The sequence below is a fragment of the Dipodomys ordii genome, unplaced genomic scaffold (assembly GCF_000151885.1).
Source record: "Dipodomys ordii isolate 6190 unplaced genomic scaffold, Dord_2.0 Scaffold100, whole genome shotgun sequence".
NCBI lineage: Eukaryota > Metazoa > Chordata > Mammalia > Rodentia > Heteromyidae > Dipodomys > Dipodomys ordii.
The window spans coordinates 7264014-7277287 of NW_012267316.1; the positions used below are offsets into that span (position 1 = coordinate 7264014).

Below are 13274 nucleotides of genomic sequence, written 5' to 3' on the forward strand. Positions count from 1 at the left end.
ATCATTTGGGTAAATGCCCAAAAGTGGGATTGCTGGGTCATAGGGGAGCTCTTTGTGGAGTCTTTTGAGGAACCTCCATACTGCTTTCCAAAGTGCTTGAACAAGTTTACACTCCCACCAACAATGCAGTAAGGTTCCCTTCTGTCCACATCCCCTCCAGCATCTATTATTAGAGTTGTTGATTATAGCCATTCTAACTGGGTGAGGTGGTATCTCAATGTTGTTTTGATTTGCATTTCTTTCATGGCTAGAGAGCTTGAGCATTTCTTCATGTGTTTATTGGCCATTCTTATTTCCTCTTCAGAGTCTTTAGCCCACTTATTTATTGAGCAGTTGTTTCTTTGAGGATTTGTTGTTGGGGGGATTTAAGTTTTTGAGTTCTAGGTATACTTTAGATATGAGACCATTGTCCACTGTATGGCTAGTGAAGATCTTCTCCCAATCTCTGGGCTTTCTGTTGATCTTGCTAGCTATGTCCTTTGCCATGCAGAAGCTCTGCAACTTCATGCTGTCCCATTTGTCCAAAACAGACCTATAGCCACCTAATCTTCAATAAGGGAGCTTAAAAAAATAGAATGGAAGGAATGGTGCTGGCAAAATTGGTTAATTACTTGTAGAAAACAAAAGTTAGATCCTTTTTTTTGGGGGGGGGTCCGGTCATGGGGCCTGAACTCTGGGCCTGGGCGCTGTCCCTCAGCTCTTCAGCTCAAGGCTAGCGCTCTACCACTTGAGCCAGAGCGCCACTTCTGGCTTTTTTCTTTTCTTTTTTTTTTTTTTGCTTATGTGGTGCTGAGGAATCGAACCCAGGGCCTCAAGCATGCAAGGCAAGCACTCTACCACTGAGCCACCTTCCCAGCCCCTAAAGTTAGACCCTTATATATCACCCTGCACCAGAATCAACTCCAAATGGATCAAAGACCTAAGAATGAAAAGGATCTGAAACACAGGGAGGTTGTCTGTACATCTTAGAAGGAGCATCTGACTGATGGTTGGGGCTTCTATCAACCTCATCCCATGATGAAAGGTCCTGCTCAGCATGACAGGGGAGCAAGGTGCTGGGTGACAAGATTGGGGGCAGGATCAGCATTGGTCAGCTGGATGGTTGTGGAGCATCTTTGCCTTTCCTTTCTGTGTGGTTGTTGTACAGACTTGTTAGGAAGACTCTGCTTCTCCGGAGATGCCCTGGAGAAGCCCCAGAGAAATCTTTTTCAAGAAATATAAAAGTTACAGCTTTACTGTGTTTGTCTTGTATAAGGCAAAATGTGTAATAGCTATTTGTTAGTATGATAAAAATAGCAGTATTGTTAGAGCTCATTACATGTATAATAATTTATGGATTATACAAATGGTCACCTCAAGTCAGGTACCAAGTTATTCAACATTTGCCTCCTTTTTTGCTACTTGTGATTTATTTTTTGTGCCTGTCCTGGGGTTTGGACTTAGGGCTTGGGCGCTGCCCCTGAGCTTTTTTGCTCAAGGATAATGCTCTACATCTTGAGCCACAGTTCTACGTTAGACTTTTTGGTGGTTAGAGATAATGGTCTCATAATATACTTTCCTGCCCAGGCTGGCTTCAAACCATGATCCTCAGATCTCAGCCTCCTGAGTAGTAAGGATTGTAGGCATGAGTCAGGTACCCAGCTGTACTTTTACCTCTTAAAATATTAATGTACAATGTGAAACACACATCAGTTGTCTTCATGGGACAGGAGGGGTTGTTTGGTTTTATGAGAGTTAGCCCAGGCTGACCTTGAACTTGGGATCTTTCTGCCTCAGCTTCCCTAATACTGGCATGTGCCACCATGCCTACTCTGAGGTTTAGTTTTATTAGAAGCTAAATAGCATTCACTTGTCAAATGACTCTTGTCCTTCTCTTTTTGTTAAGGTCCGAGACTTATTTGCCCTTGCTCGGAAAAATGCCCCTTGCATTCTCTTCATTGATGAGATTGATGCTGTGGGAAGGAAGAGAGGACGAGGCAACTTCGGAGGGCAGAGCGAGCAGGAGAACACACTCAATCAGCTACTTGTGGAGATGGATGGTGAGGTGTCACTTCTAGATGTCTCTTATATTTATGTAGTGACAGTTCTTGCTATGAGATTGTTAGAAAAACTAAAACATTTTCTAAAACCTTAAAAAAGTGCTCTTTTAGCAATAGCTTTGAGCAAAAAGCTTAGAGACAGCACCCAGGCCCTGAATTCAAACCCCAGGATGGTATGTGCTTATGTGTGTGCATGCATGAGTACGTGTGCACACACACACATGCACACATTCTTTTATACCAGTACTTTGTCTACCTGTCTTATTATTTTTATTTTATTTATTTATTGTCTGTTGTGGGGCTTGAACTCAGGGCCTGGGTGCTGTCCCTCAGCTCTTCAGCTCAAGGCTAGCGGTCTACCACGTGAGCCACAGCACCCACTTCAGGCTTTTTCTGCTTATGTGGTGCTGAGGAATCAAACCCAGGGCCTCATGTATGCAAGGCAAGCACTCTACCACTGAGCCACTTTCCAAGCCCCTATTATTTCTATTTCTGTATTGTTACTATAAAGGTGATGTATAGGGAGATTACAGTTAAATATATCAGGTAATGAGTACATTTCTTTTTTTTTTTTTGGTGGGTCGTGGGTCTTGAACTCTGGGCCTTGGGCGCTGTCCCTGCGCTCTTCAGCTCAGGACTAGCACTCTACTACTTGAGCTACAGCACCCCTTCTATGAGTACATTTCTTTATGGACAATGTTACCCCTTCTCTTGCTGTCTTGTGGTTTCCTTCCCATCCCCATCCACAGGTCATATAGTTCATTTTCAACAAAGTGTCTAGTGAGTACCACTATATTTATTTACCCTTTGTCCCTCCCAAAGACAGATAAAAGGACAAACACACAAAAAGAAAATGAAAACAACAAAGAAAAATCCTCGTTTCCATTTCCCATAGTTCATTTGGATACATATTATTTTATATGATCAGATGCACATAGGCATTACGCCTTTGTGTTCCTCACCTAATAGCTTGTCTTAAATTAGTGCTGATGCTAAGATGTTCGTGTTGAATAAGAGATAAATTAGGGAAGTGATTCACAAAAGAATTACAGTTTTATTCTCATCATTTGTGGTCTGAAGCATCAGGAAAACCCAAGCTGCTTGGGAGTGTAGCTCACTGCTGTCATCCGGCATTGAAAGAGGTTCAGACTGAACAACTCACCCAGGGAAGATGGAAACTCAGAATTTAAGCATGGCTTCTACTGAATGCTTAGTGTACATTTATTTAGGAAAACCAGTTCCTAGGATCTGGCATCCTTCCTCTCGGAAGGAATGTGGACACAGGGCTGTGTGTGTGTGCAGAAAAGGAAATGGAAAACTCAATGTCACACACTGGTTTATAAAGTGAAGCCAGGCATTATATCCAAATGAGAGGGTTGAGATTCTGTTCCATTGTGTGGTTTCAGGACGCACCATCTGTGTTTAGTCCCAATATTTGGGGACATCAGACCATCAGTTCTTCCAGTGCCAGGGTTCTTACTGTTTTTTTTGGGGGGGGGGAGCTGAGCATCTTAAGTCTAGAGAAGAGATTACAGAAGAAAGTTGTCATATGTTCCCAGATACATAGTGGCTTGTGGTCCAGGAAGTCATTACTTCATTTACAAACTTAACCTGATATGTTTTTAAACATTTTTAAAGTTGAGAAGACCATCTTCTAAACTTCTAGTTAACTTGAACTACACTCCAAGCCCATTTTGCTTTCATTTTCAGATAGGACCTTGTGGTTTGGACCTATGCCTCCCAGTAGCAAGAATCATAGATGTGAACCTCCACTCCTAGCTTGCTTGTTGACATGGAGATTTCACTAACTAACTTTTTGCTTGGGCTAGCCTTGAATGACAGTCTTCCTGATTTCCACCTCCTGCATAGTTGAGATTACACATCTGAACTACTATGTTTCACTAGGAATAGCTCTTTGCAGGGAGAAAATAGGATTATGGTTTGAACTCTACTTGCTTGCGTTGTTCACTTGGCTGACACTCTACCACCTGAGCTATACTTCCAGCCTGATTTCTCCTGGTTATTTTTGGAGATGGAGTCAAGGGGACTATTTCTGCCTGAGCTGGCTTTGAACCATAATCCTTCTGCTCTCAGACTCCTGAGGAGCTAGATTACAGGCATGAGCCACCAATGCCTGGCTTTAGAATAACGTCTAATCTGTAACATGGTAGGGTAACTATGTTTAACAACAATAAGTTGCTTATTCTATTTCAAAACAGCTAGTAGGATTTTTGAATGAATGCTCCCAACACAAATATTAAGTGTGAGGAGGTGGATAATCCCTTTTTTCTAATCATGTGTCAAAATGGTAAATTTTACCCTATAAATAGCTATAATTATGTGCTAATGAAAGCAAGTATTTTTTAAAAATATAGGTAAGTATTTACAGAAACTTATATTTTGGTCACTAAGAACAAGATGAATAGTAAGAACTAATTCAAATTTTTAACTTTAGGAACCCCTGGACAGCAGTAGAAAGCTGTGCTCAATGCAGCATAGCTTTCTTTATAGGCACTTTAGTTTCCTTTCTATGTCATTTAGTCCTCATTGCATGTTCATTGTGTCTTCTCAGGTTTTAATACTACAACAAATGTGGTCATTTTGGCTGGTACCAATCGGCCTGACATCCTGGATCCAGCACTGATGAGGCCAGGCCGCTTTGACAGGCAGATCTTTATTGGTAAGACAGTACTTACTGAGTTTGGTCCACCTGTGGGGATAGGAGTGACTGTCTTACAGTGATCTTTTTGCTTTGAAAATACTTTCTAAAGGACCACCAGATATAAAAGGAAGAGCCTCTATTTTCAAAGTTCACCTTCGGCCACTGAAACTGGACAATACCCTGGAAAAGGAGAAACTGGCCCGAAAGCTGGCATCCTTAACCCCAGGGTTTTCAGGTGAGTGGAAATCACCACTGTCTTTTTCTAAGTTCCTGATGAGTATCTGGTACCGTTCACTCCTATACTTCTTGCCTTGGGGTTCCTACATAATTTTTACCTTCTAGTTGTGGCAGATTTCAAACATACAGAATTATAGGAAGTATGTAGTGAGCCCATCAGCACCTATCAGCTTTAGGAATGAGCAATCATTAAATCACATCCAGCCTCAGTTCATCTGTGTTCTACCCTCTTCTCACTCCCTCTCAAGTGGATTATGACTTATGGTTGACAGCTTGTCTTCTTATCCATAGTGATCTTTGTTTATAATGCTGCTGAGTTGAAATTAACACACTTGTAGTCTTTACCCATATAAAATGTACAATTTAGTAATTTTTAGTATACTCAGAATTGTATCATTATAGTCTAATTTAGAAATATCAGCAGTTTTTCTGTGGCTGCCAGACCTGTACAACCCTTAATCTACTTTTAGGCTTTCAGACTTTCCTGTTTTGGACATTTTATATAAATGAATTATGTTGCCTGGCTTAGCATATTCACTTAGCATATGGTTTTCAGAGTTCATTGATTTGGTAGCAGTTAGCAACATTTCATTCCCTTTTTTTTTTGGTCATGGGGCCTGAACTCTGGGCCTGGGCGTTGTCTCTCAGCTTTTCAGCTCAAAGCTAGCATTGTACCAGTTGAGCCACAGCACCACTTCTGGCTTTTTCTGCTTATGTGGTGCTGAGGAATCGAACCTAGGGCCTTATGTATATACTAGGCAAGCACTCTATGACTGAGCCACCTTCCCAGCCCCTCATTCCTTTTTATGGCCAAATAATACTCAGAGTATGGCTATTTTATATTTTATATAGCTGTTTGTCAGATAAAGGATATTTGGCTGGTTCCTACCTTTTTAATAATTTTTTTTGAGATTAAGTGATTACATAAATTTCACATGAAATCGTGATACTTAAAGTCATAAACAGATTTTAACCTTCATGAGATAAAAATTATTATCAGGGTCTATAAAGTTTGTGAATTCTATGAGCTTTGATAATACTATTTCTTTCACATCAGGTGATATGTACATTTCTTTCCTTTTGTTTAGTGTCAGCTGTTCCCTTTTTTTTTTTTTGTCAGTCATGGGGCCTGAACTCTGGGCCTGGGCCCTGTCCCTTAGCTCTTCAGCTCAAGGCTAACGCTCTACCACTTGATACATAGCACCACTTCTGGCTTTTTTCTGCTTATGTGGTGCTGAGGAACCCAGAGCCTCATGCATGCAAGGCAAGCACTCTACCACTGAGCCACCTTCCCAGCCCTCAGCTGTTCCCTTTTGCCCTCTCATTCCCTCTCTCCCATCACTGCCCTTGAGTTGCTTAGTTCATTTTTATCAATGTCCAGTGCAGCTAATGGGACCCTCTGTTGTGTGTTTTCTCCCGGGGACTTTCCTGCCTGGACAGACTTTGAACCATTAATCCTCAGATCTCAGCCTCTTGAGTAGCTAGGATTATAGGCAGAAGCCACTGACATCTGGCTCATCTACAGACTTTTTTTTTGTCGGCCGTGGGGCCTGAACTCTGGGCTTTGGCACTGTCCCTCTGCTCTTCAGCTCAAGGCTAGCACTCTACCACTCACAGCGCCACTTCCAACTTTTTCTGCTTTTGTAGTGTTGAGGAATCAAACCCAGGGCTTCATGTATGCAAGGCAAGCACTCTACCACTGAGCCACCTTCTCAGCCCCTCATCTGCAGATTTTTTTTTTTTTTTTTTGGGTCCGGTTGTGGGGCCTGAACTCTGGGCCTGGGCGCTGTCCCTCGGCTCTTTAGCTCAAGGCTAGCACTCTACCACTTGAGCCACAGCACCGGCTTTTTCTTTTTGCTTATGTGGTGCTGAGGAATCGAACCCAGGGCCTTGAGCATGCAAGGCAAGCGCTCTACCACTGAGCCACCTTCCCAGCCCCGAATCATCTGCAGATTTTTATGTGGACATTTATCTTCATTTTTGTAGGTTTGTACACCTAGGATTGGGATTGCTGAGTCGCATGATAATATTTGGCTTTTTGAGGAACTATTTGAATGGATAAATCATTTTACTTTTCACTAGCAGTGTATGAATTTTGTGCCAGAGCCCTCACATCCTCCCCAATCCTCGCTATTGTCTTTGATTAGCCATCCCAAGGGCTTGAAGTGGTTTTCATTGAGGTTTTGATTTGCATTTTCTAAGTAACTGGTGATACTGAATATCTTTTGGTGTGTTTAATTCCATAAGCTTTTTAAAATATAAATTAGTATATTTCTTATTCCTTATCCTTCCTAAACTCAAAATTAAAAGTTATATTTTAGAATAGAAGGTTTTATACAACTGTATGGCTAGAATATGGTCATATTAAATGTCATAGGAGTTCTGGTGTTTTACTTAATTCTTGTGTGTGGACCATGGAATTTTCAGTGTTTTATATTTTATTATATTTTATTATACCATGGTATAGCTTAATATATTCTTAATTTGATAATGTAAAGGTGCTTATGGGTTTAAAAAGTATGTGATAAACTTTTACATATTTAAATTGAGTAATTCAGCCAGATGTATTAGATTATTTTAATGCTAGTAAAAATGTTTGTGATTTTATGTAAGCTTGTTCCTAAAATGAATTTTGCAGAGATAGTAAAATTGAGTTAATTTGTATTTTTGGTTACTGTCTTAATTTGCTGCTTAATGAGACACATGATCTGTTAAAGTACAATACTGTCTGTAATGATCTATTTCTACTAATTCTTTCATCTCAATTTAGAGGGCCAAGATTGTCTTAGACTGGTATAAAATGCTGCAGGATCTTAATATTCTCCTGGATTGAGCTAAATTATATATCCATAAGAGCTGTGCACATGCACTACTGGTTGAGATAACTTTGTTCTCTATCATGTCAGTTGGAGAGTGTTTTGGTGGGTAAGCAATTCCATGTGTTCCTTCTGTAGGAGCTGATGTTGCCAATGTCTGCAATGAAGCTGCTTTGATTGCTGCAAGACACCTCTCAGATTCTATAAATGAAAAGCACTTTGAGCAAGCAATTGAACGAGTGATCGGTGGTAAGGCAGCTAAATGTAAAAGCTAATAAAAAGCATAAGCGTGGTGGTACATATCTATAATCCCTACTCTGAGATGGCTGAGACAAGATAATCTCAAGTTTGAAGCCAGCCTGGGCTACATAATGAGACCTCCATCTAAATTTTTTTCTTTTAAATTGTTATTAATAAGGTGATGTACAGAGGGGTTACAGTTTTCATAAGTCAAGTAATGAATACATTGCTCTTTGTACAATATCCACCTCAAATTTTTTAAAAAACTGATCACTTGAGGTATCTGACTTCTCTGTTTGCTGAGATCTAGAAACAAAGTTTATCCTTTGAGCTGTGGGACTCACTAAGCTTGCTCAGGCCTGCTTACGCTGCTGGGTGTTCAGGCCTCCTCTCCTTGCTCTGTGGTAGGTATGAGTGTGCCTGTCTGTTAGCTGTCACTGTGTACAGAAGTCATGAATAGTTGTTTTTTAATAACGTAGCATGCTAAGAAAGGGAACTACTCTTGGGAGAAGCTATGGGGAAATGCTTTGTTTTTTCAGATAGGCAAGAGGTGCTTATTGAGGCCAAGAAGTAGAATGTGTACTTAGTATGCCAAGGCCGTGGGTTTGATCCCCAGCACTGCAATATTTATAGAAAAGGAAGGCTTCCTAGCTCTTCCTTTATACCTTTTGACCCTGGCAACTCTGCGGGACTTACATGTTGTGGGTATATAGCTTCTGTCACAATGTAATGATGTGGATTAGTATGGAATGCAACATCATGGTTTGCCATCTGTCGAGTGAGGTGCAGGCATAGGCCCACTTCTGCAAGCTGAGAAGTCGTCTTATACTGAGGTCCTCTAGGTCTCTTGCTGATGCTGATGTCAGTACAAACTCTTCTGTGAGAGACTCTGTGTCTCTAGAGTTATACATTGAATTGATTCTCACGTTCCCTTGGCTAACTGTCTGGCCTCATGCACTCTCTAGTCAGTGTGTTGGCTGCTCAGAATTAGCCTGTACAGGCTCTGAATGGGTGCTTCCACATCTTTCACCGTCAGTACTTCTCTGCCTTCTGCCTTCCATTACAAACAGAACACCAAGCACCCTTATTTTTCCAGAACTTGAGGCTGAATACCCAAGATCTTTCCAGACTTTCTGTTGCCTATGAATTTTATATTTCACATTGACCTAAGTCAAGTGAGCAGAGTGCTAAATTTTATTTTCCATTTCTGTTTATTTATCTAAACTGCATATGTGGCCTAGAGGAGTGGAAGAGTTAGGATAAAAATGTGCCTGGCAGGGCTGGGAAGGTAGCTCAGCGGTAAAATGCATGCCTTGCAAGCATGAGGCCCTGGGTTCGATTCCTCAGCACCACATAAACAGAAAAAGCCAGAAGTGGCGCTGTGGCTCAAGTGGTAGAGCACTAGCCTTGAGCTGAAGAGCTGAGGGACAGTGCCCAGGCCCAGAGTTCAGGCCCCACGACCAGCAAAAAAAAAAAAAAAATGCCTGGGGTTAAGATAATGAATGCATGTTTTTGCTGTAGTTGGGTATATTTCAGAGTTGATTAGGAATTTTTAAATTATTGTAGGCAGCTTAGTCATTAAGTTACATTTTAGTCAAGGGAGTGGATAGCATTGTATTGCTTGGTATGTGTATGTATAAGGTAAAGGGATTGTTGAAATTAGGCTTTTCACTTGCTAGGCAGATGCTCTACCACTTGAGCCACATCCCAGCCATGTATAATTATTTTTTAAAGTCAGTATCACTAATACTATGATTTGGGTTTTTGTTACATTTTATTAGGCTTGGAGAAGAAAACCCAAGTTCTGCAGCCTGAGGAGAAAAAGACAGTGGCATACCATGAAGCAGGTCATGCAGTTGCCGGCTGGTACCTGGAACATGCAGACCCCCTCTTAAAGGTGAAGCAGTGTGTCAGACATAGGTGGTCAGCTCAGTGTGTGAGGTCTCACTTCAGCAGGGAGCTGCACTTCCACAAAGGATAAGCTAGCGGCCACAGTGCTTCAAATTGTAAGCATGTGGGTTTTTCATAACCTCTACACAAGTGATGGAACATTGAACATCTTGGGTAGACAAAAAGAGAGCTCAGGATTTGAATAATACTAGAATTTCAACAGACAAATCCTAGAAGCAAGAAAAGCATAGAAGGCCGAGACTCAGCCGGGTGCTGGTGGCTCACGCCTGTAATCCTAGCTACTCAGGAGGCTGAGATCTGAGGATCGGGGTTCAAAGCCAGCCCGGGCAGGAAAGTCCATGAAACTCTTATCTACAATAAACCACCAGAAAGCCGGAAGTGGCGCTGTAGCTCAAGTGGTAGAGTGCTAGCCTTGAGCTGAAGGGCTGAGGGACAGTGCTCAGGCCCAGAGTTTAAGCCCCATGACCGACAAAAAACAAAACAAAACCGAGACTCAGATCTGAGTAGAAACTATCCAAGTCACTGGTTGATTTCATAAAACTTTATGTATACAGGGAAACCCCAGAGAGTCTGGCAGGAAATAGATACCTGAGAGACAGCACATGGAGTAATTTAAAATCTGTAATTTCAACTGTATGCATTCCTTAGACCAGTGCATCACAGGTGACAGAAAGCAGCCTCTTGACTGTCTACTCACTCACCTACCCTCCATGTCAGAAGTCAGCCTGAAACCTGAAGCAAGAGAGATGCAGAGGAGTATAGAGTCTACATAAAACACTAAAGAATCTAGAGAGAAGCCACTAGAACTCATAAGTTGCGACGTTGCAGAATTCAGGTTCAGTATATAAAGGTCAATCGTGTTCTATAGATTAGTAACAAGCAGTTGGAAAACGAAATTATGAGAATTCAATTCCATTTCAGTAACATCTGAAAACATGGAATACAGAGGGATAGATTTAAGAAAGTATTTGTAGTGCTTGTACATTGAATTAAGACCTAAATAAAAACAGATGTGCTATGTTTTTTGAACATTATGTCAGTTCCTCTCAAATTGACCTATAGTTTCATTGTAGTTTTTTATCACAATTATTATCACAGTTTTTCCTGTGGTGCTGGATATCAAACCCTGGGCCTTATGCTAGGTAAATAATCTACCAGTGACCTACACATCTAGCTTCAAAAGACATTTTTGTGGGAATTGTGAAGCTGAATCTAAAATTGTATGGAAATACGTATGAGCTAAACTAAATTGAAGGTGTAAACACCACTTGGTGTTTTAAGACTGTACATAGCTGCTGTGATGAAGGCTAGTACGCTGGCAGAGACCAGTGAGGGAAGCAGAGTGCAAATACCACCATAATTCAGTGAGAAGAAAGATTGTCTTATTAATTGATTCTGATAGCTAAGCATTCATCTGAAGAAAAAAAAGTAAACATTGACTCTTGTTTCATGTACCAAAATTAATTTGAGTTGATCATTAAAACTAAAACTTTGAGCTGGGCATTGGTAGATCACTCCTGCAATCCTAGCTACTCAGGAGGCTGAGATCTGAGGATTGTGGTTCAAAGACAGCCTGGGCAGGGAAGTCCATGAAACTCTTATCTCTAATAAACTACTCAGAAAAAGCCAAAAGAGGTGCTATGGCTCAAGAGATAGAATGCTAGCTTTGAGTACAGAGAAGCTCAGGGATAGCACCCAGGCCTAGAGTTCAAGGCCCATGACCAGCAAAAAACAACAACAACAAAAAACTAAAACTTTGAGGAAAAAATATAGGTAAAACTTTTTGTGGCCTTGTATATGCAGAAATTTCTTACAGCATAAAAAAAAATCAGAAAATGTTAAATGGGATCTCACTGAAATAAAAAACATGGACTTTAAGACTAGTTGTGATGGGTCATGCCTATAATCCTGGCTCCTCAGGAGGTAGACATTAGGAGCATTGTGATTTGGAGCTATTAACAAACCAGCAAGGTATGGTGATGCATGTCTACCATCCTAGCTATGCCAGGGCTGTAGAAAGCAGGATTGTGGTCTGAGACTCTGGGCCAAAACACAAAACCATATCTGAAGAATAAAGCAACAAAGGGGCTAGAGATATGCCCACCTAAGGGTGGGCAAAATACCTGCGTAGTCAAGTACAAATCCTGAGTTCATATCTTAGTACCATCAAAACAGGAAAAACATTTTAAAAGTCTTTGAAAGACACTATTATGAAAATGAAAAATATACTCAGATGTTTTTAATATGTATATGTGAGAGGGCTTATATCTAAAATACATAAATAACTCCTAAAACTCAAAAAGAAAATTAGCAACCCAATAAAAACAGTGGGTAAAGATTTGAGTATCTGCTTTACCATAAATGATATGGATGGGTATTAAATACATAAAAGTGGTTTCATTGGTCACCAGTAAGATAGTGGAATGTTAGCTGGGTGCTGATGGCTCACGTCTGTCATCCTAGCTATTCAGGAGGCTGAGCTCTGAGGATCATGGTTCAAAGCCAGCCTAGGCAGCAAAGTCTGTGAGACTCCTATTTCCAATAAACCACCAGAAAACCAGAAGTGGTGCTGTGTGGCTCAAGTGGTAGAGTGCTAGCCTCCTTACCTTAAGCTGAAGAGCTGAGGGATAGCCCCAGGCCCACAGTTCAAGCCCCATGACAAAAAAAAAAAAAAAAAAAGACAGTGAAATGTACTAATTAGAATGGTTGAAACTTAATAAAATAGTATTGGTGAGCATGAAGAGCACTGAAGCAATTGGAACACTTATTCATTGCTGACAGGACTCTTATTAACATTTCTGTGACCAACTGATTCTTAATATATATCCAAGGTACACAGAAACATGTCCATACAAAGACCCCTGCTGTATCAAGCTGAAAAGAAACCTACTGTCCACCAAAAATGGCACGGATGTTAGATATGTCTGTGCTGTGTAATGAAACATAACAGTAAAACTAAATGGACTAAATATACCTGGAATTATGGACTGATACTAAAATGAGAAAGGCAGACACACTGTGTGGTTACATTTATATGCAAGTCTGGAAAGAATAAATTACCTTTCAGCAGCAATTACCTGGGACTGGAAATAAAAGACGTGTTTAAGAGAAATTTTTGGGCATAATGACAACATTTTGTGTCTTTGTTTGGTCAGAAGCTTGAGTGTTGTGCTGTTTGCTTTGCAGCCTAATATGTACTTTTAAATATTTAAATTATTGTTTCTACTGTATTCATAATAGGATAGTTTGCATTTAACTTTTTTATTTATTTTTTATTTTTGCCAGCACCAGGGCTTAAACTGAGAGCCTCTTGCTCTCTCACTCAGATTTTTCATTTAAAACTGTCACTTTACCAGTTGAACCACACAT

General features: G+C 40.6%; 1 protein-coding gene across 1 annotated transcript in view; it reads left to right on the forward strand.

Moving 5' to 3' along the window:
• The window catches only part of Afg3l2 (AFG3-like AAA ATPase 2), a 48607-nt gene that overhangs the window by 24833 nt on the left and 10500 nt on the right, over positions 1-13274 (forward strand). Inside the window, exons 10-14 of the mRNA XM_013027144.1 lie at positions 1886-2039; positions 4612-4719; positions 4811-4936; positions 7893-8003; positions 9776-9891. Coding sequence (XP_012882598.1) covers positions 1886-2039; positions 4612-4719; positions 4811-4936; positions 7893-8003; positions 9776-9891 — 615 coding nt within the window. The remainder of the gene's footprint in view (positions 1-1885; positions 2040-4611; positions 4720-4810; positions 4937-7892; positions 8004-9775; positions 9892-13274) is intronic.